The sequence below is a fragment of the Poecilia formosa genome, unplaced genomic scaffold (genome assembly GCF_000485575.1).
Source record: "Poecilia formosa unplaced genomic scaffold, Poecilia_formosa-5.1.2 Scaffold192, whole genome shotgun sequence".
Lineage (NCBI taxonomy): Eukaryota > Metazoa > Chordata > Actinopteri > Cyprinodontiformes > Poeciliidae > Poecilia > Poecilia formosa.
This window is the reverse complement of record NW_006800131.1, coordinates 289509-317276: the sequence shown is the minus strand read 5'-3', so window position 1 is coordinate 317276 and position 27768 is coordinate 289509. Positions and strand designations below refer to the sequence as shown.

General features: G+C 39.7%; 3 protein-coding genes across 6 annotated transcripts in view; all 3 read left to right on the top strand.

The window, feature by feature from the left end:
- The window catches only part of gon4la (gon-4 like a), a 16727-nt gene extending 6333 nt beyond the window's left edge, over positions 1 to 10394 (top strand). For 3 of the 4 annotated variants that reach the window (XM_016678854.1, XM_007566482.2, XM_007566480.2), the window contains exons 14-27: positions 379 to 479; positions 560 to 743; positions 1435 to 1521; positions 1628 to 1805; positions 2474 to 2624; positions 3684 to 3831; positions 3913 to 4029; positions 4512 to 5180; positions 5956 to 6048; positions 6693 to 6890; positions 6959 to 7102; positions 8283 to 8524; positions 9360 to 9462; positions 9541 to 10394. In XM_016678854.1, the coding sequence (XP_016534340.1) occupies positions 379 to 479; positions 560 to 743; positions 1435 to 1521; positions 1628 to 1805; positions 2474 to 2624; positions 3684 to 3831; positions 3913 to 4029; positions 4512 to 5180; positions 5956 to 6048; positions 6693 to 6890; positions 6959 to 7102; positions 8283 to 8524; positions 9360 to 9462; positions 9541 to 9624 (2499 nt within the window). In that variant the 3' untranslated portion in view covers positions 9625 to 10394. The remainder of the gene's footprint in view (positions 1 to 378; positions 480 to 559; positions 744 to 1434; positions 1522 to 1627; positions 1806 to 2473; positions 2625 to 3683; positions 3832 to 3912; positions 4030 to 4511; positions 5181 to 5955; positions 6049 to 6692; positions 6891 to 6958; positions 7103 to 8282; positions 8525 to 9359; positions 9463 to 9540) is intronic. The other variant, XM_007566483.2, reaches the window with a different exon arrangement.
- Positions 10395 to 11146: 752 nt separating this feature from the next.
- LOC103147914 (protein disulfide-isomerase A3-like) lies at positions 11147 to 18451 on the top strand. Its single transcript, XM_007566479.2, has 13 exons — positions 11147 to 11442; positions 12399 to 12477; positions 12564 to 12681; positions 13292 to 13399; positions 13478 to 13604; positions 14498 to 14611; positions 14692 to 14817; positions 15549 to 15731; positions 15814 to 15922; positions 16244 to 16372; positions 16876 to 16955; positions 18002 to 18059; positions 18147 to 18451. Exons 1-13 carry the CDS (start codon positions 11279 to 11281, stop codon positions 18234 to 18236), a joined length of 1485 nt encoding a protein of 494 aa, XP_007566541.1. The 5' UTR covers positions 11147 to 11278; the 3' UTR covers positions 18237 to 18451.
- A 688-nt stretch (positions 18452 to 19139) lies between these two features.
- cct3 (chaperonin containing TCP1, subunit 3 (gamma)) lies at positions 19140 to 26994 on the top strand. The gene is made up of 14 exons (XM_007566478.2): positions 19140 to 19249; positions 20775 to 20836; positions 21192 to 21242; positions 21317 to 21379; positions 21489 to 21585; positions 21687 to 21804; positions 22746 to 22932; positions 23603 to 23752; positions 24498 to 24630; positions 24711 to 24792; positions 25476 to 25656; positions 25730 to 25975; positions 26547 to 26678; positions 26754 to 26994. The coding sequence occupies exons 1-14, from the start codon at positions 19222 to 19224 to the stop codon at positions 26844 to 26846; spliced, it is 1623 nt and encodes a 540-aa protein (XP_007566540.1). The 5' UTR covers positions 19140 to 19221; the 3' UTR covers positions 26847 to 26994.
- The last annotated feature ends 774 nt before the right edge of the window (positions 26995 to 27768 follow it).

The following is a 27768-nucleotide window of genomic DNA, read 5'->3' as shown; positions in this document are numbered from 1 at the left end:
AATCATTCTTTTCTCGAATCATTCTTTTCTCCTCTCTGCCCATTTATCTGTTCAGTCAGTCCATCTTTCCCATTCATAAATTCATAATAAATGTTTCCATTTAGACTTTAACAGTAACTGAATTCTGGGAATTTGAGTTTGGAAAATGACAGAATTTTAACATAATAAAAGCTACAAACTGTTTTATTTCCTTAACTTATCCCTCTGATCTTCACGATTCTAGTAAAGTTTAATGTTTGCTAAAAAATAAAAACAGCTGAAGGTTTCAGAGCTTGAACTTAGATGGGATATTAGAGTAAATTTGTATTGAACTCAGCAGCAGCTGTGGTAGTTAGCGCTAACCTGAAGCTAACGTTCAGATGTGTGTCTGTGTCTCAGCTGAAGGAAGACCTGGCCGGACAGGAAGTGGATGACGAAGATGAGGAGCAGCAGGAGGAAACGCCCGCTTTTCAGGCCTTAACGCTGGAGGAGCAGCGCGTGTACGTAACGTACTGACGAGCATCGCTATGACGACAGGGAGGCACGTTTACTTCCTGCTGACTGCTGGTTTCTACTTCAGCAGCGCGGCCGAAGATGAGGCTGAGGATGAGCCAATCACAGAGCTGCGAACGGTGAGGCAGCAGCTGGCTCTGATCAGGAAGCGGCGCCAGACGAACCCGATGTTCAGCGCTCAGAGTCCAGAACCGTTCACCCTGACGCTCGGCCTGCAGCAGCAGCAGCGGCTGCAGCAGCAGATGCAGCAGGTACCGATCCGGGCCGGGTTCTGCTCTGCACCAGAACCTCAGCTCAACTCTGAGCTCTGACTAAAAGTGACTTTTACTTCAATTATCTGTTCTGTGAGTTGCGCAATGGAGTATTAGGGCGATGCTACAAGAATTTTAGTTTAAATATGAGAATTTAGTTATATTAACAGAATGGAGACGCAAATTTACCAGCAGAACGACTTAAAATTACAAAAAACTCGTTTTATGGAAAAAGGTTCTAGAGTTATCAAGATCTAACGTGCAGCAAACTATTAGGTCTATAATAGGGGGAAAAAATGAAAGTGAAAAACTAAAAATACAAGAATAAAGTTGTAATATTACAAGAATAATGTTATCATTTTACAATAATAAGGTTGCAGTACAATAACTGTATTCTTGTAATATTATGACTTGATTCTCTTAATTAAAAATGTTTTAAATCGTAGCATGACCCTAATATTACGTCGTAGATTTGACCTGAATTAAAAATCCAAATAAACAAAAGCTGTACAGAACGCTTGTCAAACAAGATGGCCGCCGTGGGCGCTCTGACATCACTCTGAAATATGGAAACACATTTTCATATTTCAGGAGTGGATTAGTGGGGGAAAAAAAATCTAATTTTCCAAAAATTTAATAAATAAGTTTCTCACCCAGCCTGACCTCTGACCTTTCTCTCTGTGTCTCTCAGCACATCCAGCTGCTGACCCAGATCAACCTGCTGACCTCACCTGTCCCCAAGCTGCACAGTGAGGCAGAGACCACCAGGCAGTTCCTGGTAACTCACTTCTCCGCCTCTAGATTCAGATTTAATCCTCCATTTGGTTCGACTGTCAGACTGCAGGGAAGACGCTGCTGAAGACGTTTCTGTCCTCATCTTTCAGTTTGAGTTGGACATGTTGGCTCAGAGGGGAGAAATCCTCAGGTCTGCAGATGATCCCGGTTTCCGCAGTGCTTTCAGAAGCACCAACCTGCAGGGGGCGCTGGAGCTCCTGGAGGAGCTGCGGCAGACGCCTATCGACTACCGGCCGCAGAGCCACAAGCCTGACGGCAGAGGTCACAGTGAGTGTCTGTCCGACCTTCACAGCGCGACCGCAAGGCCTTAAAATGTCTTAAAATCAGTTATCTGAAATTAAGGCCTCAAAATGTCTTAAATTCATTAAAAAATAAAAAAAAAACTTAAGTCGACCTTAAATATGTTAACCACAGATCTTAAATTTTGACGTGGCATGCAGTGGCGCCCCCAGAACATTTTCATAAAGGTAGCCAGAACCAGTAAAAATTTTAGAAGCTAAAAAAAAAAAATAAAACAAGACATTTATATCATTTAAATTTTATAATTATTGGGTTTTACATTCGTCTTTGTTGAGTAGGTTACTCTGTATGCCTTTCTATGACACGAACATGATTCTCTGGGGGACCCTGAGGAGTTTGCCAGTATTTTTTAAGAGGGGCCCATGTCCCCTCTCTGCCCCCCTCTTGGGGGCGCCCCTGGTGGCAGGACTATTTCATCTCGTATATTCTATTTGGGATTTTTCTATCAGGCAAAAGTTTGAGTCGTGTGCAGACATCAGATATTACACAGTTTTGGTCCCTGCATTTCTTTTGTGCGTCTCTGTGGTGATTAAACTTTAAATTTTATTTCTAATGGTTTTATAAAGTCAGAAATGTGAGCTGGTTCTCAGTACAGCAGCCTTACGGTTTCAGTTGGTGTTTCTCTGTCTCTTCAGTGCGCTGTTTCCCCGTCATGCCAGCTGAGCTCGCCTGGCTGTTCGCCACCCGACCCGTGTTCCTCTACCCTGAACTGCTGCCTTGTGCCAACCTGGACCCGGCGATGTACTGCCCCCGCAGGACGGCGGCCTTCACTGCAGCAGAGGATTGGTAACTCGGACACCATTAGAGAGAATCTACTTTATTGAGCTGAAATTAGAGATACAGTTTCTGGTTCTCCACAATCTCTGAGCAAGGCAAATAAATACATTTTTACTGATTAATCAAATTATTGTAAATTAATAATTAAATTTAAATTAATAATTTTAATAAATAAATAAAATCATTAAATCAAATAATTTCTCTCCCAATGCACTGTTTGGATTTTCATAGTTCAGAGTGATGTCAGCGAGTCCGAGGCCGCCATTTTGTTTTGAAGCATTTTTACAGCTTATATTTATTTTTTACTTTGAATTCAGGTCAACTTTATGACAAATTATAAGAGTCTGGCTAGGTTTTTTATTTTTATTTCTTTCCTTTTCTTTTTTACAAAAATAAAGTCATGATGGGTTGTAATATTTAGAGAATGATATAGTAATTTTATGAGAACTTCAACACAAAAAAATGACAAAAAAAAGATATTCAAGCATTTTTCTTCATAAAAATTTCAGAATAAGGTCAAAATAACAGAATATGGGGTAGTAATTTTATGGAAATGAGACAAAATATTCAAGCTTTTTTCTCATTAAAACAAATGATAATTAAGTATTAATCTTGCAAGAATAAAGTTGAAATAATATGAGAATAGAGTCCTAAAATTACTATTTCATTTTCCAGGTTGTACAACTTTATGCTGGTGAAACAATGAGAAACAACAAAAAGTTTTCAAGCTTTTTTTCTCAATACAACCTTTTTTCCCATAATTTTAAGACATTTTTCTGGTAAAATTGTCTTTATATTCAACGAATATTATAATATTCTCATATTGAAACAAAAATTGTCATAGAATGGCTGATGGTAAATAACTACCAGTAAGTAAATGATAAGATAAATAAATAATAAATAAATAAAAGCAACTTAATTCTTTTTTTGTCATTTGTAGTTCATTTCTTTTAGAAAAGAAAGCAAGAAAAAAAACATTAAAAAAGAAAACTTACTTTAAAGTGTTAGAGGGAGAACCGTAGCAAACTGGGAGTTGAATTTGCGTGTTTTTGTATCTTTTCCCCTCAGTCTGCTGGTCCTTGGCCTCAGGAACATGGAGGGAGCCTGCGACCCGCCGAAGCTTGTGTCTCAGTTTCTGCTCAGGAAAACCGTGGTGCAAGTCCGCCGCAGAATCCTGCAGTGCTGCAGACCTGGAAGTCCGGACAACATCGTAAAAGTACGGAAAACAAAAAAAAAAACACTCACCGAGAAAACCGTCCGCTGTTCTCATCAGTGACCAACTCCTCCTCCTCTGCAGGCCTTCAGGTACCAGCAGGTGGTGTGGCCGATGCTGGTGGCCTGCAGTATTGTTGATCCGGCCGAAGTGCGCCCGCCAGTGGCAAGAGAGGAGAAGAACATGCCTCTCTGGCTCGTGGTATTAAAACTGTTTCCTTCAACAGAATAAAGTTACAGTGATGGAGAAGAGCTAAAGAAAACCTTGAAGTCAGAGGTTCACAAAACAAACAGAACTGGATTTATTTATGACGTAAAAATGATCAAACTCAACTAACAGAAGAAATCGGAACCAAACGAGCAGCACAGAAGTTAAAACGTAAATATTTAGAATAGAATAGAATATACTTTGTTGATCCCCAAACAGATCAATAGGTTGTTAGTTGACAAGCGACTCCATCCAAGGTGTTAAATGTTAATGATACAAATATAACCACAAGCGACAAAATTTATAAAGTATATATACAGATCTGGAAAAATCCACTGCACTGAACCCCATTAAAACCTCCTGGTTATTCCACCAAATGTCGATGTTTGAACTCTTCCCGATTTAAAACATTACTCTTGTTGTTTCCAAATCAAAATATCAAGTCACCCTTCAATGTTCTGCTGTTTCTCCTCCAGCGGAGCCTTCCTGTTATCTGTCCCGTCATCAAACTCTTCAACAGCCCGCCTGGTTCCTCCCCGGAGGCGCCGGCCTCCAGCAGGCGGGGTAAAACCCGACACCTGGCGCTGCTGCGGTCCAGCTACAGCTTCCCGTCCGGGACCAGGTACCCGCCTCGCCTGCCTCAGAACCTGGACTTCAGACGGATCGGATTCGTCCTGCTGCAGCCGCCCGCCTCGCCTCCCGACGCCTCGGAGGGTCCGGCTGACTGTGCCTCCCACGTCCTCCTGAAGCGCCTCCTGCTGAGCAGGAAGGAGCAGAACTCTGACATCATCATCACCTCCACCATCTCTCTGCCGACGACGGAGCAGATTAAATACCACTGCAGGACGCTGGCCGGCCTGAGGAAGAGGAGGAGGAGGAAGACGAGGCCGTCTGTTCCTGCTGCAGGGAAACCGAGCCTGAAGGAAGGTTCTGTCTCCTGTGTGGATGCTGCTGACGAAGACGAGGCCACCACTGAGGAAGAGCTGGAGGAGGAGAGCGACGTGCTTCTGGTTTTATCCGAATCTTCGCCCAGCGCTGCAGGAAGCGTCTCCCATGACGACGACGACATCCTGCCGGGTCCGACGGAGTCAGAACCGCAGAGGAAAGCAGCAGATGATGAAGATGAAGAAGACGGCCAGCAGCAGGTAAATTAAACCCTTCTTCTTTCTCTTCTTCTTCCTCTTCTTCTTCTATCACTGTGCGCGAACGAAACTAACAAAATTAATAAATGGCAACTCTGAGGCAAGTCCAATAATTGAATAAAATAACATTATATTTTAATATTATATTAATGATTCCATTTATAACCAGAGTTGAGTAGCTCAAGTTACATTTACTCAGTTACAATTTATTTGAGTAACTTTTTGGAAAATAATTACTTTTAGGAGTATTTTTACTGCCTGAACTTTTTACTTTTTGCTGTGAAGTTCTGCTACTTTTCCTTCAGTAATTTTTATCAAAGTATCGCTACTTTTAGATGAGTAAAATGTCTGGATTTTCAACCCACTGAATGAAAAACCAAAAATTCACCAGACACACAGCTGCAGTTTTTGTTAGTTTCAGAAGTTTTTTATTGAAAGAAACTAATTTGGAAAAATGTCTCTCCTCCCTGATTTTATTTTGCAATTGTTATTTATATGAATTATTTTAATTTCAGTCTCTAAAATATCAAAATTTCCACATACATTTACATTCCGTTTCGTCTGATGGTGTAATTTTTAAATGTAAAATGATTTATATTTTTGATCAGTATAATTTTTACCAAATATTTTTTACTCCTAAGTAATTTCTCGGATGGATAATTTTTACTTTTACTTGAGTAAAAATCTCAACGAGGTGCTGCTCTTGCTTTAGCATGATTTTTTTGCTGCTCTACCCGTCTCTGCTTCCTGCAGCATTAAAGTCAAAATCTGTTTTCAGGAGAAGTTTTCATCGGAGGAAACGGAGGAAGAGGAGGATGATGGCCAGAGGGAGTCGGAGGATGTGGTGTTCGCTCAGGATTACCTCCACAGAGTAAGAACAGAAATATTCCTCACAGTACCTGGAGACAGTATTCACAGCTCTGGAGGTTTTCACATCACAAACATTATTTCTTGCTTTGTTGGAGTTGAACTCCACAGGATAACATGAAGTGATGCAGGATGAGGATTCGATTCAGTTGCGGTTATGAAGCACAGTGGTGAAACTTTAAACTGCTACTGGGCACGTTACGCCACAGGTTGTTGCTAGGTAACCAAAGAATGAGTGAGTTGCTAGGTAACCGTAAAGTGGGATAGTTAAATGCTAAGAGTTTTAGTTGATTCCACCAATTTGGACATTTGTTTTTCCCAGCACAGCACAAAAATTTTAAATAATAGTTAATATTAGTAATAATAACTGTACAACAGTAAATAACAATTAGCAGTGTTAGTCTGCTAACTATAGCAGACTAACACTGTATATGTGTATATACAGTATATGTGTGTTAGCACACACATATACATTCAACATTTAAAGCACACAACTCTGGAGACTGTGTGTGTATTATTAAGATCTCAATAGATATTAATAGTAAATATTGATCTCATATCTCTGTATATTTGATTTATTGTCCAGCCTGTTTTAAACTGGACTTTTTCTCTTTTTCTCTCTTTCTTCTCTGGCTGGTTCCTGTGTAGGTGTGTGAAGCGGTCCAGGTGCGTCCGGGCCTTTCTGAGCAGCTGCTGCAGGTGTTGGATGAGTTTTCAGCCTCGGGGCCCTCAGGGGCCCCGGAGGTTCTCTATGACAGGCTGGGCTGCTTGCTGCAGCCGTGGCCTCAGCTGCTCAAAGACTTCGCCGCCTTCCTGAACCCCAGACAGGCGCGCCGATGTGGACTGGTGAGTGGAGTCTCTGCCACTGTGATTTAGTTCAGGAAGCAAGCTGAGCTGCTCTTCCTCTCCGCCAGCTGCTGGAGCAGCAGCTGTTTGAGCGCAGCCGGCGGTTCCTGAGGCGGATGGGCCGCAGCCTGGGGGAAAGCTCGCCGCTCTACCAGCAGGTGGTGTCTGTGCTGCAGGGAAGCTCCGCCCCCTCATCGGAGGACGTGGACAAGGTAGGCGGCGAACACGGAGCATTCTCACGAGTCATTTATTTTATTGGTTACCATGGTAACCGTTAGTGGCATCAATCTCTGTGAGTATTCCCAAGATCTACAGTTCTCAGTGGGGGCGCACTGATTTATTGTCGCCAGGTTCCTTAGATCGGCCGATATTTACATGTGAAGCCGATCTCATCCACTGATCTCATCCACTGATCTCATCCACTGATCTCATCTGCCTCACGAAAGGTCTAAATTACAGCCTCTGTGCTCTTCTGCTCTGCCGTTAGAAAGGTTTGACTGACAGACCGGCCCACCAGGTCATGTCTGCACGTTTACAGTGATAGTCACATCACTTTTACCAACTCAGTGACTGTCTTGCTGTATTTAGCGACATTTCAGACAGAAAAATGTCATATTATAAGATCGGAATCACAGGTCAGGCTTTTTAAAGATCGGTAATCAGTGATCAGCTGTAAACCGTCAGTCAGTGCACCACTTGTTCTCTAGCGACATGCTGAACACAGAGGCTACTGACCTCAATTCGTTTGTTCCTGCTTTGATTCCTGGACCATTTGCTTCCTCTTCATCCTGTTTATGAAAGGCAACCAGTGCCATAAAAATGATGTATTATGTAGATTTGCGACTTATTTTAGTTGTCAATTAATCTAGCGATTATTATGATTAATTGATTAGAGTTTGCTCGTTATTCATTTATCCACTTAAGATTTTTTGTTCCAATATTAGAAATACATTAAAAGGTGCAAATTAACCAATAATTAATTTCCATTTTAAAAAAATAAACATTTTATTGCCTAAAGTGCAATAACATTACATTTCTTCAGTGAATTTAAACTGGGTGAATATATAAAATATGCCACTTAAAGAGTTTTGGATAAAACAAAATTACAGACGAAACAGTTTTTGTCTAAAGCCAAAATGTATATCTATATTTTGTATATTTTTGGCTTAATATCTGCTCTGACTTTTTTTCATCAAATGGCCTTTTTTGAGTTTAGCTTCAGTTAATTAATCAAATATTAACTATTATTGTAATAATCAATTCTTCACAATGAATTGTTTTGGCTCATATCCATAGATAATATACAACATTCTTGTAGTTTTTATGATAGTTTTGTAACTTGTTTCCGTCTTGTTGGCCCGTCTGTCTTCTCTTCCCACCGTTTCCTCTCAGGTTTCGTCTTTGCTCAGGAAGCATCCAGACCTGCAGGACGAGGTCCAGGAGATTTTCCAGCAGCTCCACAGCTGCTCCCAGAGCGCGGCGGACTCCGCCTGCCAGAACCCCGGCAGCGGCAGAGGGGAGTCCATTGACGCCTTGGTGGAAGGTGATGAAGATGACGACAGGGAGCAGCAGGCGGTTTGTGCCAAAAACATCACAGTTTCCTCCAACGGGGAGAAGGTCGTGGTTTGGACCCGGTGAGAACAGATCACGTTTATAAAAGCTTCATAAGATCAGGACGTTTCGTCATGTTTCTGAATTCACTCTCCAAGAAATTGGAGCTCAGTTTGAATTGTTGAACTCACTGCAGCTAATTTTCTGCCTTAATGTTCTTTGGCCTGACCTGTTAAATATTTATATCAAACAGCTTCAATGTGTTTTATATGATAAACCTGCACAAAGTAGCACAGCATTGTGAAGTGGATTAAATATAATATACCTGCGAAATGCTACGTTTTGCTAGCACTTAAACGACTGATCGAGTTAATCATGATCAATCAGTTTCTGAAATAATCGTCAACTTATTTTGTAATCGATTAATTAATTGGAGTATATAGACTGTAAAACAGGCCACACTCAGAGCCAATATTAAGTCAAAACTACATTTAATTTAAGATAAAAAATACTTTAAATATATTAAATAAAACTCTGCTGTGAGTAATTAACTTTTTGTTAGGTTCCCTGTGGTTGTCATAAAATTACTGCTTCATTCTCCAAAAATACGACTTTATTCTGCTAATATAAAACTTTATTGTATTGTATTTATTTATTTATTTTTGGAACCTGACTCTTTTATCATAGAGTCGACCTGAATTCAAAGTCCAAATAAATAGAAGCAGTAAAAACTGATCGTTAAACAAGATGGCCGACCTGAACTGTGGAAACGCAGGAAGAGCGTTGGTGGAAAAAAAAATGCTGGATTTTCCAAAAATTTAATGTTTAAACACCAGAAATTCTTTTAACCTCTAAAATCGATTAATTAATCAACTTTGTTAATCGATCAGTTTCAAGCAACTGTTCTTCCTGTTCCAGTGATGCTGACTGCGCCATCCTGACTGCCTGCCAGCAGAGAGGAGCCACAACAAAGACATTCAGACAGGTGTCCGCCCTGCTGGGCAATAAGACTGTCAAACAGGTGAGAGTGGGCGGAGCCTCAGTGCTCGGGTGCATCGCCGCTTCCTGAGCTGAACTGACGCCACATGATTTCCTGCAGGTACGACTTCGTTTCCAGGACCTGATGAAGCTTTTCCTCTCCGCGTCCCAGAGGTCCAGTAGAGCAGAATCGGCTCCGGACTGATCCAGATGCTTCTGGAGGAGTTTGTTTCTGACTACAAAGCGGATCCATTTCTGGACCGGTGACCGGTTTACCTGAATCCAGCCCAGCAGAGGGCGCTCACAAGCCACAGCTGGTTTAATTCAGGAACTTTAAGTAGAGGAGGAAGAGCCCAGGGCAGGACACTTCCTCTGAGGGGACAAACACAGAATCACTGTTAAAGTTATTCTCATTTTAGCTTTGATTTGACCCTGGTGCTGTGAAAAAGGTTCTGAAAGTCCAGCTTTCCTCCGAGCTTTAACCCTGAATGTGCCGGTCACTGTGAACATCTTAGGAGGGATTCAGACTTCTGGTGAACCAGCTTGAACGTATTTATTGTTGTGTGTGTTTAATATGTCTGTAATGACCTCAGTGATGATGGGTTGATGCTCTGAAGGTTTGGTTTCAATCCTCCCACTGCCGAGCTGAAGACATAAGAAATGAGTGTAAAAACTGATGCTGGCGCTCTCCATGTTGGGTTCCTGGACTCTGAAATGCCTTAAGCATTTGGTTTCCCTTCAAAACCAAACCTGTTTTTACTGGCAGCTTTAATTATTCAGGATTGGTGGTCAATAGCCGTTTAATAGCATTTTAACATAAGTTGGTATTCCCTTAAGTAGAAATGCAGCTTTTGTTTTTGTTGTAACTTCTACTAACAAGTTGTTTTTATACTAAAACTCTGAACATCAGAAAAAACAATTATCTTGTCATAATAGAGCAAAAATAAAACTTAAGAGCCTTGATTACATCTCCAATGAAGGTTTTCTTGAAGTGACTGCTTATTTGTATTTAACATGGACAAAAAACACAAATTCAATAAAAAATGTCCTATATTTTTTTTAAAATTATTTTTTTCTTTTTTTTATAGATTTGCATCAACACCAAAACAAATGTAAGAGACCTTTTGCAGATGCAACAGCAGGGGTTTGCCAACTGCCTTTTAATTGTTTATTTAATTTCATCATTTAAAAAGAATATTTAATGGGACATTTATTAGTACATTTATTTTACAAATTCGTCTTTCCCAATGTTTAAAAGAAATTCTACCCAATACTAAATAAATGTATTTGGTTATTCATATAATTATCTATGCATACTTAATATAATTAGGGGGTAATATATTTTAGATTTTGTTCATAAAAAGTGAAGGTCTGTACCTTTAAAATTGGTGTTCTGTTTGACCAATGGCGTGCTTACATCACATCGCTTGCATGTCGTAGGACCAATCAGAAAAGAGATTTTTGCATTTCTCTCCGTATGTCCCGCCTTTTATTTGGCAGTTGTATATTTATTGGCATGTTACAGAAGAAACTATCGAAAGCCATTCATACTTCAAATTAAAAGCCGTTACTTTGATTTGCAAATTAAAGAGTAATATTTGGAATAATTTTATGTTAAATTAGTGCAAATGTTGAGAGTAACGAGTACCTCTTTTTAAAGAGATGGCGTCGAGAGATAAAAATAAGAAATCATTGTTAAACAGTCAACTATTATTTTGCTAGGTGTGACCGGAAATGTCTGTATTTTGAGGTAGCTTGACGCTAAATGTAGCGACAGTCTTCCCCGCTCAGTGACGGCTCAATTTCCTTCGTGTTTATTTAATTTTCCCGTCACATTTCGGTCCCGCTCTGTCTTCCTCATGATGCCCGTTATCCCTGTCCTGTCCGCTGTCTCGCTGGCGCTGGTGTCTCTTTGTCCAACCGCCCTGTGCGCGCGCAGAGACGTGCTCGAGCTCGGGGACGCGGACTTCGACTACCTGGCAACGGAGCACGATACCATGCTGGTGAAGTTCTACGCTCCATGGTAACCGTTTCTCCGAGCTCCGGACAAATAGTCAGTGGGTTTGATTTGTTTCGTATGCCGCTGTAGGTTCCTGGGATTTTCTCATTAATTCCACTTCAGATTATCTGGATTTTAAAGTTACATACATAGAGATTAAATACTCTAACTACTATCTAGCTACAAGAATATTATGACTAGGTTTTGAAACTAAGCATCCATGCTAAATGCCTATTGCGGTTTGGGGCAAGATATTAAACGTTTTTTATAAAGCTGTCCTCTACTAGTTCTTTTGTTTCATTCATCTATCCGGCTTCCATCAATCATTCAGTCTATCCACCCGTCTATCTGCCCATTCAACCATTCATCCATCCCTCTCTATTCAGTCCATCTATCCATTCACCCAACCACTTCAGCCCATCCATCCATCCACCCATGCAACAAACCAACCAACCAATCATCTTCAGTCCATCCATCCATCCATTTCCAGTCCATCCATCCTGCATGAGGTTCTGATCTTGTTCCAGGGGTAAATTTCTGAAAATCCTCCAAAGTAAAATGCTCCCCCATCTACTGACTTCTTTAAATGCAGTAGAAGATGCACCTTGTTGTCGAAGCTCATTTCAGCTGCGTCTATACGTGAACGTCTGAATGTTACTGTTTCTTGTGCACTTCACTGATCCAAAAAGAAAAGCTGTTTATCACTTTGAAGATATCTGGGTCAGAACGCGGACCCACCAGTGAGTCTAGACCTCTAGTTTTCTGTCTCGGCTAGTGGCAACATTACAGTATTCTGTCCATCTCCTGCTCCATCCAACCATCACTTATAAACAAAACGTAGATACTAGAGTTCGTTGGATTCAGTGGGATCAGAGTCTGACTTGGGCCTAGACAGAGAGCGGTACACACCTCTAATTAAGGTTGACTCCATACTTGTTTACCTCTCCTCGTGTCTGGTTTCTTTCCCTCCCATCTCTTAGGTGTGGCCACTGTAAGAAACTGGCTCCAGAGTTTGAAAAAGCAGCGGGTCGGCTGAAAGGAATCGTTCAGTTAGCAAAGGTTTGTTAATATTGTTGCTGTTGCTGTTGATGTTATCATCACAAACAGAAAAATAGAGGTTTGACTCATTTCCCTCTGGCTGCCAGGTGGACTGCACTGCTAACTCTGAGACCTGTGGTCGTTTTGGCGTCACTGGGTATCCGACTCTGAAGATCTTCAGGTTTGGGAAGGACTCTGCTCCCTATGATGGGCCTCGCTCTGCAAGTAAAAACATAAAACAAGAAAAACAGATTTAAAATTTAAAAACTAGAGGCTACACCAGGTGTAAAACCAGCTGTTCATCCTAGATTTATATCCTGATGGACATCATATGTCCAGAAAAATAATCACTCCAATGGATTTAGACACAGATGTAGACAGACTTTGTTTCAAGGTTCTAATAATAATAAGATAAATATATAGATTAATATATTTATGCAAAAAGATTAAGAGTACCAGTAAAACCAAAAAATATTAACTGGATTAATGAAGTATCCATCATCTTTGTCAACTTCACTTCTTTGTTCTGCGTGAACTGCACACTTGAGTTTGTATTCTTTGAAACACATAATAGTAAGATAATTTGGGCTAACCCTTGAAAAAATAGAGAAACCTTTGTTGTTTTGTTTGTTGTTGGGTTTTCTCATACATTGTCTATATATCTCATAAATAAGTGGCTTGGTAGGAAAGACAATTTATTTGCCCTTGACATTTCCTTCAACGTGAGAGAATGTTTTTTTTTTTCTGTTTCATTGGAAGCATTTTTGAAAACCCAATAAAAGTTATTTTGGGAAAAAAGTTAAAAACACTGATTTATGTTGACATGTTTGTTCAGGTGGGATCTACCACTACATGACGAAGCAGACTGGTCCAGACTCGCTCCACCTGAAGAGTAAAGAAGACCTCCAGAACTTTGTCAACAACTACGACGCCAGCATCGTCGGTATGACACCGCCTGTCCTTTTGGGCTGGGTCCAGCTGGGGGCGCTCTCTCATATAGTCATGTGTTTTTGTTCTCCAGGTGTTTTCTCAGGTACCGATGCGCCGCGTCTGGATGAGTTCCTGAAGGCGGCCGGTCTGTTGAGAGAACAGTTCAGGTTTGCTCACATCACTGACCTGCAGGTCGCCGAGGAGCAAACCCAAACCGAGTGAGTTTTCAGACACCAACACTGAAAAACACAATGTCTTACCAAGTGTCTTTGGCCCAGTTTCTAGTGCTAATATATTCGTTTTGTCTTATTTCAAGTTTACAAGTAACTTTTTGGGAAGATTTAGGAGCTTGTTGTATTTAATAATAAATTATTTAGTCAGAGTTGGGTAGTAACTAGTTACATTTACTCAGTTACATTTAATTGAGTAAAATTTCTGAAAAAAAATACTTCTAGGAGTATTTTTACTACACTGTACTTTTTACTTTTACTTCAGTAAATTTCTGGATTCTCTGCCCACCATAAGTAAATTTACTGAACAAAGAACAACAATTTGATTTAACCAGAAAATCCAGATACAAACTGGCAGTTTTTGTTAAAATTCCACAAGTTTTTATTGAAATAATGTGAGTTTGACACACATGTAACTATGTTATTTAAATGAATTATTTTCATTTTGGTCTTTAAAATACCAAAATATCCACATAGCTGTATTTTGGTCTATCTGATTATGTAGTTTTTAAATATTAAATAATTGACGTTTTGATCAGATAATCATTTCTAGAGTTGACTTTTTACCAAATACTTTTATACTCTTGAGTAATTTCTAAGATAGTTAATGTTTACTTTTACTTGAATAAAAATATGTTAATGTTGTGCTACTACCATTTTCAGGTATGCTATAACAAGACATTTTAAAGCAGTATTTACATAAAACAAGCTGTTTTTCTAAAGTTACTTATAGGTTAGTTTGGTCTCATTTCAAGTGTACAAAGATATTTTCACTAGACACTAGGAATACTTGGTAAGATTTTGTGTTTTTGCAGATTTACACATCTTGAGAACAGTTTGCAGAATTAAATAATTTTGCTCCGTTTTCTTGTTTTTTCCAGGAGCGTTTTGCTCTTCAGGCCTCCCAGACTGGCCAACGCCTTCGAGGACAGCGTCGTTGTCTTCACCGATTACCTGACCATCAGCTCTCTGAGACGCTTCATCAGAGACAACATGTGGGCCTTTGTCTACTTTGCAGATAAAAGAGGAAATCTGTTTTTTTACTTGGTTTTATTCTCTGTTTTTCTGTGCACAGCTATGGTCTCTGTCCTCACATGACTATGGAGAACAGAGACCGCCTCAGAGTTCGTGACTTGCTGACAGCGTACTACGACCTGGACTACCATCACAATGTCCGGGGGTCAAACTACTGGAGGAACAGGTGACACACCGTCACACAAGACGGGTTTATTTATAGGTTTCTGTGTTTGCATGCAGGCTACAGAGTCTTTCTGCAGAGTGTTTAATGCTCAAACAAGCAATGGTTTTTGATTCCTTCATCTGAAGCATTTCAGTGTCAAGTTTTGAAATGGACATGTACTTATGGCTCAGCAGACGATCAGAGCTGTCATGTTTGGATATTCATTAGTTTGATCAGCGAAGGACAGATCAACTGTTCAGGGATCAATATTTAAATCTCTGAAAACAAACATTCAACAACTGATCAGGTGAAGCTGACTATTATGGATGGATGGATGCTTGGATGGATGCTCTGATGGATGCTTGGATGGATGCTTGGATGGATGCTTGGATGGATGCTCTGATGGATGGATGGATGGATGGATGCTCTGATGGATGAGCAGATGGATTATTGGACAGATTGATTTCTCTCTGATCGATTATTGGGTCCTGGTTTGATCAGCTCTTACAAATATTTCTAACTTGCCATGAAAACAATCATAAATCCTGGTTGGTCTGATCAGCGTGAAAAGATGTTGGATGTTATTTCATTTTGTTAAACACTGAATACTGAAGCAAACAGCTTCTTATTGACATGTCAATAGATTCTGGCGCAACCGGCCCTTTAAGAACACTATGGCCCAAAATGAAGATGAGTTTGTCTGTCTTGTAGAAACAAATGTTCATCTCTCTCCTCTTCATGCTTGTTGCCAGGGTGATGAAGGTTGCCTCCAAATACAGTGGGCGTGGCCTAATCTTCTCAGTAGCCAATAAGAGGGACTTCCAGGCAGAACTGGAGGACGACTACGGCCTGGGGACGGTGGACGGCGGCGAGCTGCCGTTCGTCACCATCCGGACCAAACTGGGCCACAAGTACACCATGAGGGAGGAGTTCACGTAGGTAACATGGCCGACCAGGGCCGCGTGACGCTGCGTCTGGTCGCTTTCTGCTTACTGAATGTGGCGGCGTGCGTTTCAGGAGGGACGGCCAGTCGCTGGAGCGGTTCCTGGAGGATTACTTCGCAGGTCGTCTGAAGCGTTACATCCGATCAGAACCGGTACCGGAGAAGAACGCCGCTCCTGTGAAGGTGAGATGGACAGTAAGGCTGTGTTCGTTCACTCGGCAGGAAAATGCAACAAAATCCACTTTTTTCTACATTTTGTTAGATTGTAAAGAAAAAAAGACCCTGAGCCTGATATTGGACAATAAATTGTCCCAGACGTTATCGCGATAAACGATAATGTTGTTTTGAGGCCATTTTCAAGTAATGGCAGAATAATGCAAGAAAACTTTCTCAAAACTCAATGAACTTTAAATTCTAATTTAACACTGAAAGTGCTTTAAGTGATTGATGGAATGACCTGTGGAGGTTCTGCTGTGACCTCTGACCTCTGCTTGTCTTCTGCAGGTGGTGGTTGCCGAGTCGTTTGATGACATCGTTAACGATCCAAATAAAGATGTTCTGATCCAGTTTTACTCTCCGTCGTGTCCACACTGCAAGAAGCTGGAACCGGTTTACAGGGAGCTGGCGGAAACGGTACAAGATTTTGTTTTTTTATTGCATTGAACGGATTTAGCTGCAACAAACTCATCGTCCACACCTCCAACTACGGCTGGCAGTCAATCAATGTAATCAATTTATTGAATTATTGAGGATTTAATATTTGGAAAATCAAGGTTTTTTCCATCATTGGGTTTCCATAGTTCAGAGTGATGTCATCATGCTGAGGGCAGCCATCTTGTTTGACAAGCATGTTTAGCAGCTTTTATTTATTTGGAGTTTGAATTCAGGTGCAAATAAATAAAAGGGTCAGGCTAATGATGATGTTACAAGAAAAAAGTCTTAATATTACCAGGATAAAGTCGTAATATTTGGAGAATGAAGCATTTTTAAGAGAACTCTGACATAAAATATAACAAAAAATTAATTATTCAATGTTAAATTTTTTTTCTCATAATTTTAAGACCTCTTCTGGCCGAACTGCGTCTTTATTCAACTGATATGATGACAGCATTGATAATCTTCCTCTGTTTTCTCAGCTGTATTCTGATCCAAACGTCGTCGTTGCCAAGATGAACGCCGTCGATAACGACGTCCCGCTGGGATACGATGTCCAGGGGTGAGGTTTCACTTCCTACCACCACTTCCTGTTACTGCGGAGCTTTTTTATGTTTTTCTGAAATAACCAGACTCGTGGGTTTTGTTCCTTGCAAAAGTTTATCTCATTTTTATGCTTATTTATCATTAATTAGTCACAATAAGCTATTATTTGATTAATGGCATGATAAATTAAAATAAGCTCGATAATTTATATTCTGATCATATTTTTTAAAATGGCAATTCTGTTTACCGGGGCGTAATAATCCATTTTATGTAATGTTTCTGTTGTGTGTGGTTTTTATTCATTTTTTATTTATAATTTTTGGACATCTAGTTCTTTATTTTGGATATTTAAAATGTTTTCCAGTTCCAGTTTAAAATGTTTTTTACATAATTAAAATTTATTCGTCTTTGAGAGGGAAAACAAGCATTATTTTGCCATTATCATTTTATTAGTTGAAAATTGTCTCAAAATAACAATATTATTGTTTGTAGCCGTGATTTCTGGGACAATTAATCGCCCAGCAAAATTTGTTATCGTGACAGAAATCATTTCTGTTACGATAGAAATTATCCTGGTCATTTTACACCAACATGATGTAATTAATTTTATTACCACATTTTTTCAGCTCTGGTTGTTTGTTTCGTCTGTTTTTCCAGTATTGTCTGTTATTTATCCCCATATATCCTCCCATTGGCTCTGACTAGCGTCCCTGCTGAACAAATAGTCCCACAGCATAATTCTGCTGTCACCGGGCTTCACTGTGGATGTTTTTAGGGTGATTTACTTGGATAGTTTTGCATGTGGGGTAAAAAGATTCAACTTTAAATTAGACTTTTTGCAGCTTTCTTTCATTTGTCTTTATTTTTTCTCTCATCTATGAGTGCATCTGTGAGTGCATGGCTTGTAGTTTAAATGTGCACAAATTTGCTTCTCTATCATATAAAATGCCAATTAAATCCATTAAAGTTTGTGTTTGTAAAGTGAAAAAGATTTAAGAAGTTTACTGAGGTAGGAAAACTTTCAGCAGATCTTTGTTTTATGCTGTTTTTCCCTCTTTCCAGCTTTCCAACCATTTATTTTGCTCCAGTGGGTAAAAAAGACGATCCTGTTCGGTACCAGGTAATTCTCAGCCGGGCAGGGTTCGGTTCTCTCAGGTCCAGCGGGTCGTCTCATGAGGTTTGATGACGTCTCCTGCTTTTTTCCCAGGGAGCTCGGGAGCTGAAGGACTTCTTGAAGTTCCTGAAACAAGAGGCGAGTCACAATCTGGTGCTGCCCGGGCTTAAGGAGGAACTGTGACATTTGTTTACCCGTCGATCTTAACCGAGAAAGAATAAATCACGATGTCAGTGAGAAACAAAGGGACAGAGTTAGTTCTGGTCTCTCTGATGGACCTGATGCAGAATCAGTGTGAAGCTCCACAGAACCAAGTCCGCCCACATTTCTTTCTTTATGCCCAAAATAATTTCTTATGTTGCCTCACTAGATTTATTTATGTATTTATTTATTTATGAAGCCATCACATATGCTTTGGGTTTATTTATTTGTATTTTAACCCAAGCTGAATGCTATATTTATTTATCACATGTACAATTTGTATATGGTGCTTTGTTGTATTTATTTATATTTCACGAGAGACTTTAAGGTTCGTGACAAAGTAACAGATGTGATGAAACTGATCCTGAACTCTGCTCTGAGCCTTTTTACTCTGTAATCTTTGCTGGGACTGTTTAATAAACTGTTAACTCACATCTGGCTGTTTGAATAAGAGCTTGTGCAGTTTTTAAATTAAAATCTGTTTTAAGTTTTTTGTTATTATTAAATGTGAATATTAATGTAGGTTACATGTATTGTTGTTTCTCCTTTTATTTTCTTTACTTCAACATATAATAATGACCCTCAACACTAAAAAACTGATTTATTAACTCTGCAAACCCATAAACATATTCTTAAAACATTAAATTACCAGGAATGTGTATGTAAAGGTGTGAAGAATAATGTTAATATCTTTAATATCTCAAAAACATTTTAAAAGGTATATATTTTAAGAAACAAGAACAGCTTAATACAATTTGTAAGGGGTCTCGTACAGATTTTCTCCTTAAAAGGCGGATTGCGTGTGAAATTTATTTCATTCACTCTATTGGTGGATTAATGTATCAATCAAATTAATTCTCGTCGCTGATTGGCCATATTTCGGGTCCACCCTTTCTGACCCTCCCTTCCTCTCGCCGTACCTCCCAGAACCTTCCAGGCGGCTGCTGTTCGGTGCACGTTGTCAAAAATGATCGGCCAGCAGGTTTTAGTGCTCAGTAAGTACTGAAATTCACCTAAAGTTCACTTGTTATTATGTAGGTTAGAAATGGTGTTCGGCTGGTGTTGTGGTACCACTCATTTTATTGGCGTTAACATTCAGAGCGGAGCGGCTGAAGCACAAAGCGGCTAAGCAGCAGCATGTGCTAACCAGGCTGATGCTGTTCGCATCACTTCCTCAGTTGGAGTTAGCATTGTTAGCTCCTGCTACACGACCATCACCACACTGAACGTCTCCACCCAGCCGGTGTTAGCATCTTTAGCTTAGAGGCGAAGAAAAGCGTGAGGGAGATGCTAGGTTAAGCTAAGCTAAATCGAGCTAACTGTCACCGTTACTCAGCATGATCATGTGCCTGTAAGGCTGAAAACTGACAGACATACATGTTTTTGTATCCATGTGTACTAAACATTGAGTTCTAAACACGGTTATAATTTTTGTTTTTGGCATGTAGTTAATATATGCAAGAAACTCGACTAGTTTAGGAAACGTCTAAGCTGTATTGGACTGTGTTGGGTATTTAATGCAACCAAGCTATTTTAAATTATTAGGAAAATAATTTTTGATATACTAGCGTTTAATATTTTAACTATGTTACTGAATAGATGTTTTGTTTTTTTATTTTAAGATATTTCATTAATACAGGACAGTACACTTGTATAATTTTTCACTTTTTAAATTTTAGTGTCAAATAAAAATTAGAAAGTGAAAAAAACGACACTGGGTTGAATTTTACTTTAATGTTATAAGTACCAGGTAGTTTCCATTTGCACAAAAATGTGAAACCAGAACAGCACAAATTAGAATGCTTTAATTTAACACAGAAAAGCTACAATAAATACTATTGTTAAATTAATATATCATTTATGCTAACTGTAATATTTATTAGAATCATTCATACAATACATTTTTACTCTGCTGGCCAATCCAACAATCTTTCACTGACCATTGGTGTGTTTTCTATTTTATAATTCTGTTGTATTTTTAGTATGTTTTATTCTACTTTTAGTCTTTTTATTTTACTATTGTCTTGGTTATATATGCCCCACTGTACAGCAATAAAAAACATTTTTTTATGTCCTTTATAAATAAAATGGATAGGACTGACATCCTGCTCTCCTGGTTTAGACTTAAGTGACCAAAATGCATTGGAGAATTGTTGTGAAGACTTTATGACGATGAGAAAGATTGATTAACCACATCAAATTATAGTAATCAGAGCAATATTGTAATTGTATGATATCTTGAATGCAATATCTGGCAGAATATTGCTTAAAGCAAATCCTGTGTGCCAGTGGTGTGTTAGTCAAATTGAATGGAGTTTCACTACCTTTGATTCTTACTGTAGATGCCTAGTTTTAGTAGCAGAAACTGATTTCTTTAAAAGTATTAAATTTGAGTTGGTAATCCTGCAGAAATCTTGTTAAAGTCTTAACTAAATGACACTTTAATCTTAAATGAAGTTTTTTCTTCCTGATGCCACATCATGCAGTATTATTAACGTCTCTGTTTTTTCCCCCCTCCAGATCAGAACATAAAGAGAGAGTCGGGACGTAAAGTCCAGACAGGAAACATCAACGCTGCAAAGGTCAGTTTGAACCACAGTGTTGTGGATTTCCACTAAATATTTCTCCTAAAACATCATTCTGCTTCTTAAAGGTCAGACACAAGCTGCGTTTCCATTGACCATGTAACTGTGCAGTTTGACATTTCAAAAATAAATCTGCTTAACGAAACCACATCAAAGAATTGTTTCTCTATTAAGTGTTTTGGGGCTAAGCACCGCAACTGCTAATTTGCGTTTTTTCGACATTAGTGGAATATTGACAAACTTTTGCTTACATTTGTGATGGAAACGCAGCTGGTGAATCTGTTCACTACAGATCTGAACTTCATGACGGTTCTGGTTGTGGTTCTGTCTCTAACGGCCCAGTTTATTTCAGACCATTGCAGATGTGATCAGAACATGCCTCGGCCCGCGGGCCATGATGAAGGTGAGTGTGCTCCAACATCCTCATTACGTCCATTGTCTGCAGTGGTCAGTAATCCTCCATGTTCTTCCTCCCAGATGTTACTCGACCCCACAGGAGGAATCGTCATGACGAATGACGGCAACGCCATCCTCAGAGAGGTCAGGGTCACTGATGACTTCCTCAGCTTGGACAGTTTGGAAATGTCCAACATGGATATTACAGCAGTTTGTCTTTGTTTTCGTCCAAACATCATGTCTGTGGCAACAGATTCAGGTGCAGCATCCAGCAGCCAAGTCCATGATTGAGATCAGCCGCACGCAGGATGAAGAGGTGGGAGACGGCACCACCTCAGTCATCATTCTGGGTAAGGATTTAGATTTTTTAAATCCACAGAATATTGCTTTAAAATAATAATAATTTAAAAAAAGGATCTGATTTGATCAATGATTTTTCTTTGTGTCCCAGCTGGAGAGATGTTGGCCGTCGCTGAGCAGTTTCTGGAGCAGCAGATGCATCCGACGGTGATCATCAGTGCCTACAGGCAGGCTCTGGAGGATATGCTGGAAACCCTGAAGGAAGTCAGGTAGACACCAGCTTTTCTCAGTCACAACTCCAGCAGGAAACCAGCCAAAAATAAAATGAGAGCTGTAGGACAAAGGGGCACCTGGTGTGCAAAGTTCATATTTTTGTAAAGTCATTTTATCTCTCTTGCTTCTAAAAACAAGTGCTTAAAATATGTTTTCATTTTTTTGGTAATAATTTAATGTTTTTTGGTGTCTGGAAAATGAGTCGTTTCAAAAACCTGTGGAATCTTAAATCACATTCCTGTGCTGTTGCCTAGCAACCCCAGTGGATTTCTCCCCATTACCTAGCAACCCAAGCAGAGCTCCAGAACATTTGGTCAGCTGCTTTTACTTCTGTATGTGTAGACCTGTTGCAATAAAACAATTAATCACATGATAAATTAAAACAAACTCAATAATTTCCATATGTATGATTTATTATTTTTTCTCTTTTATCTCTTTCTACTAAAAACTGGATGATAATTATATTACTTGAAAATGGTCTCAAAACAACAGTATTATAATTTATTACAATAATTTCTGGGACAATTTACTGTTCAGCAGAATTTATTATGACAGGCCTAAGCATGAGCTGTACAATGGCTGCTGGAAAAGACAAGTGTGTTGTTATTTACCAGTCATAAACAAGTTGCTGCATTCTTGTTGGTTGCGCAGGAGGCTTTACTAATGCTTTTCAAGGCTGTATAATTGAGCATATTTTTCCAGCTTTTTCCACGTTTGAGTGTAAACGTTGAGTTGGGGAGTGTGGCCAGCAGCTTATTTGGATTGGAATTGAAAAGATGCCCTAAAACAGAACTGACCAGACTAAAATCTCATTATCTAAGAATGATTTCATGCAAAAAAAAATGTAACAAACATGTTTTGCATAGCCAACCTGTTCATGGAAGCATAGTAGGCGACTTTTAAGCAGATCACCAACCGTCTGTCTCTGCTCCTGCAGCACCCCAGTGGACACTTCAGATCGCTCCATGATGTTGAAGATCGTTCACTCGGCCATCAACACCAAAGCTCTGAGCCGCTGGTCAGAACTGGCCTGCAGCATCGCGCTGGACGCCGTTCGGACCGTCGAGCTGGAGGAGAACGGACGCAAAGAGATCGACATCAAGAAGTATGCCAAGGTGGAGAAGGTGAGACGGCCAGGATTCACTCAGCCTGAACAACACAAGAGCAGGTGTAGAAAATTCAATTAAATTCAAAAATACTTCATCAGATATAAACCTGCAACATGATCTAGAGCATTGCCATTAATCAAATATGTTACTTAAAATGATTCCTTTTTTTGTAAATGATTGGTCTTTGTTTTTATTTTTTGTAATGATAATTTACTAAAATTACAGTTAATCTGAATATTTGTTTTGGCTCTAAATGATCATAAAAACCATAATATTAACCCCAAAAATGTTTTCCATGTATATTATGTAATATAAATACTGCAGGCATGTTCCACATTGTAAAGTAATATAACACTTTATTATGATAATCCAAATTAATGGAAGTGGCTACTTCCTGTTGAACTACACTTGTTTCTTTCCACTGTCGCCACATGCTTGCTGCTACATCAGTTAACTGTTGCAATTGAGAATTGAACTGATTCAATTGTTTTCAAGTAAATTGCTAAATTAAATATAGACTAAATTTAATCCTGAAATATTTTAAACTTGAACTTCTGTGCTTATTTGAAAACTTAACCTTAAATATTCTGTAACAGATCACTAGAGGAGCATTTTCAGAATAACTGCATTTTGTTTATAGCTGCTTTAAAGCTGCATCTTGTTCTAATTCCTGTGGTGCGTTCAGGTTCCAGGTGGGATCATCGAGGACTCCTATGTGCTGAAGGGCGTCATGATCAACAAAGACGTGACTCACCCCAGAATGAGACGGATGATCAAAAACCCTCGCATCATCCTGCTCGACTGTTCTCTGGAGTACAAGAAGGGCGAGAGCCAGGTAAACATTTATAACCAGCCATTTTAATTGATTTTTTTTATTCCCCCTTGCTCTTTTCTGAAAAAATAAATTAACTTAATACAAATGACAAGCTATGAGAAGTTTTGATTACAGAAATATAGTTGTAATATTGGCAGAAAAAAGATCCAATCTTACCAGAACAATGTCTTAAAATTACAAAAAAGTAGTTTTAATGAGAAGAAAGCTTAACTAGATAATTATTCTACATACTTCTCCAAATACTACAACTAAAGAAATGTGCAGCTTTGAACACTTCCAGATTGTTCATCTTTTATGGCTTGGATGAGAGTCGACTTCCATTGGACTTTCGAAACAATCCGGTCCCGACTGATGTTACATATTCTAGTATTACTTGAAACTATGTTTTTGTAAAAATCATTGCACCAAAAAGAAAGTAACCTGGCTGTCCCTTCGATTTTGTTGTAGAGTGCATTAGTGAAAAAAATCCATATTTTCCAAAGGCCAAATGGAGAAAATCAGCTAATTATTGTGCAGCTGCTTTTTTTTAAACACTATCTTGTTTTAGCTTCACCCTCTTCCACCCCCCCCCCAAAAAAAACTCCAATAACTTTAACAAATTGACTAAATGTTGTAATCAGTAACAGATACGTGAAAATACATAAAAACCTGTCGCACCATTTCAAAATGAAATGGATCTAAAGCATTTCAAAACTGTTTTTTTCTGAACTTATTCATATGAAAATCATTTCATATGATGTCATAGACTGACATCGAGATCACCAAGGAGGAAGACTTTGCCAGGATCCTAAAGATGGAGGAAGAGTACATCCAGCAGATCTGTGAGGACATCATCCGCCTCAAACCAGATCTGGTCTTCACTGAGAAAGGCATCTCAGGTACTGAAGCCCGTCACACCTGAACATGTGGCTTTGTTTCTGCTCCTCTGCCATTTTAACATTTTTTTTTCCTTCCTCAGATCTGGCTCAGCACTACCTGGTAAAGGCGAACATCACCGCCATCCGCCGTGTGAGGAAGACTGACAACAACCGCATTGCCAGGTACGCTGCAGTGTGCTTCCAGCTTTCCCACCACGTCTGAAGTCTATAAGATGATCAGATCTCCAGCATGGAAAGCAGCTAAAGATGAAATGACAACTTTGAGAAGGAAGTGGATGTGACGATGCAAAATTTATATATTTTTTTATGCTTCTGTTTGGGCCTCAACTGTGTCTAAAAGCAGACAAAATGCTTTAAAAAAAAATAAAATAACACCAAGGTGGTTTTTGGTAATGAGTTCATGTTTTTTGGTGACTGGAAAACGGGCTGTTTCAAAAACCTTTGAAATGTTAAGTCACATTCATTGAGCACTGCAGCGTTGCCTAGCAACCCCAGCAGAATTCCACCGGTTACCTAGCAACCTAAGCTGAGCGCCAGCACTTTTGTTCAGCTGGTTTTACTGCTGTACAATGGCTGCTGGAAAAGACAAGTGTTTTGTTGGTGACTTAATGCTCAGACACCACTTGCTGCATTCTTGTTTTTTGTGCAGGAGGCTTTACTGATGCTTTTCAAAGTAATACATTTGTATAATTTCATATTTGTTTGTAACCATTTTTACACGTGATTGTAAACGTTAATTTGTGGGGCGTGACCAGATGTAACGACTGTTTTGTGTAGCCCATAGACTTTTTCCTAACCTGTTTAAGGAACATTGATAAATCACCTTTAAATGTTTTCTTCATCAGGGCGTGTGGCGCTCACATCGTCAGCCGGACAGATGAGCTGCGTGAACAAGACATTGGCCTCAAGGCAGGGATGTTCGAGGTGAAGAAGATCGGGGATGAGTATTTCACCTTCATCACAGAGTGCAAAGACCCCAAAGCCTGCACCATCCTGCTGAGAGGAGCTAGCAAGGAGATCCTGGCGGTGAGAGCGCCCTCTACCTGTTATATCAGCCTGGCAGACTGGTTCGGTGTGTAACCGTGTGTGCGGTCTGCAGGAGGTGGAGAGGAACCTGCAGGACGCCATGCAGGTGTGCCGCAACGTGCTGCTCGACCCGTTCCTGCTGCCAGGAGGTGGCGCTGTGGAGATGGCGGTGTCAAAGCGCCTGACGGAGCGTTCCCGCGCTCTGACCGGTGTGGAGCAGTGGCCGTACCGCGCCGTGGCCCAGGCGTTGGAGGTCATCCCCCGAACCCTGATCCAGAACTGTGGAGCGTCCACCATCAGAGTGCTGACATCGCTGAGGGTAAAAGTCCAAAATAATGGCCTCCCTAGAGCTGAGAAAATCAATTATTGTGACGATAATCAGATTTTAAAAATAGGCATATTCTGCAGATTTTTCATTTAACCACTGGAGACTTTTTTAAACTAGAATTGAAACGATTAATTGTGATTAATCGTGATTAGTCATGATTAATACATTATTGAAATAATTGGGTAAAACATGTAAATTTCTTTTTTGTTATCTTAAATATATATATTTTTGTACAGTTTTGGCTTAATTGCTGCTCTGAGTGTCCCCCCCCCAGCAAAATTTCCTTTCTTGAGTCTGTATACTCCAATTAGCGATTAATCGATTACTAAATTAGTTGACGATTCTGTTTAATCCTTAGTTTGTGTCCATCAGTATAAATGAATATTTAATGCATCAGTCAGAAAATGCATCATGAAGAGGAAAAACACATAAATATGTTGCAGGGCCAGCCAAAAAAACCCAAAGCAAACAACCTTTGACCTATATTCTGGAACATACGGTATCTTGCCTGCTTTTTAAACCTGTGGAGCTCAGCGGGTTAAAGGTCGCCGTGTCTTTTCAGGCCAAACACACCCAGGAGAACAGTGTCAGTTGGGGCGTCGACGGAGAAACCGGTTGTCTGTCTGACATGTCCGTTCTCGGCATCTGGGAGCCGCTGGCCGTGAAGGCCCAGACCTACAAGACCGCCGTGGAGGTCAGAGCCGCAGCCCGATCAGAACCGCTGCCGTTATTACTCTGAGCTCTTACCATTCTCTCCTGTGATAAACAGACAGCCATTTTGTTGCTGCGCATCGACGACATCGTCTCTGGTCATAAGAAGAAGGACAAAGACGAGCAGATGGGAGGACACGGCGCCGAGTAGGTCCAGTTGGACCTGTGTTGACCCAGAACATCGGAGTCACTCCAGCTGTGTGTGTGAGTGGATGTGTGTGTTTAAACTCTGTATGTATGCATGTGTGGGGACCAGATGACTCGCTGAAACTTAATAAAAACAAATCTTGGAAACCTGATGCCTGTCTGCTGGTTTTGCTTATGTAAAAGTTTATTTTCTCCAGAGTTCTGTTGGTTCTGTTCGCGCCTGAAGCTTTTATGGATCTAAACAGACTGGAGAGAAAGAATCCTGAAGTCTGCTGAGATAAATCAGAAGTCGAGCTACTGTTGCTGTCTGAACAAACGCACTGCTCCGAACCAGAAACAACCAATTAGAGCCTAGAGGAGAGTCTTGGTGCTGTCAATCATCCTCATGAATAAGCTGCTAAATGAGCTTCTTTGTCACCTGTGACCATGCCAACTAGCCTTAGCATTCACAACAGGCTACGTTAGCTGCAGGAGGGGATAGCAGTGCCACTTTGTGGGTGATTGACAACAGTTAGACCCGCCTCCTGGTTCTGATTGGTTATTTCTAGTTGGCACAGATGTTGATTTTTTTTTTTTTTTTTATAAATAAAAAAATGTTTTATCCTCCCCCAGGATTTATACCATACTTTCACAGAAATAATTTTTATAAAAGTTACTGCATCTTTGAGGACTTATTGGTGTTATTTGTCTAAATTCACCAAAGGTTTAATTTTTGGTATTTCTGTTTCCACCTTATTTATAATATATATATCACTATATATATTTCATTTGAAGAAAAAGTTGAATTGTTAAAGATGAGTACAATATGTAAATTTGATAAATCAATATTTTTTCCAATTTTTTCTGTAAGTTTTTGCAAGCCCGACCAAAATATTGTAGTGTTCAATAAATGTTCAATACTTTCGCCTTCACACTGACAAAAACAG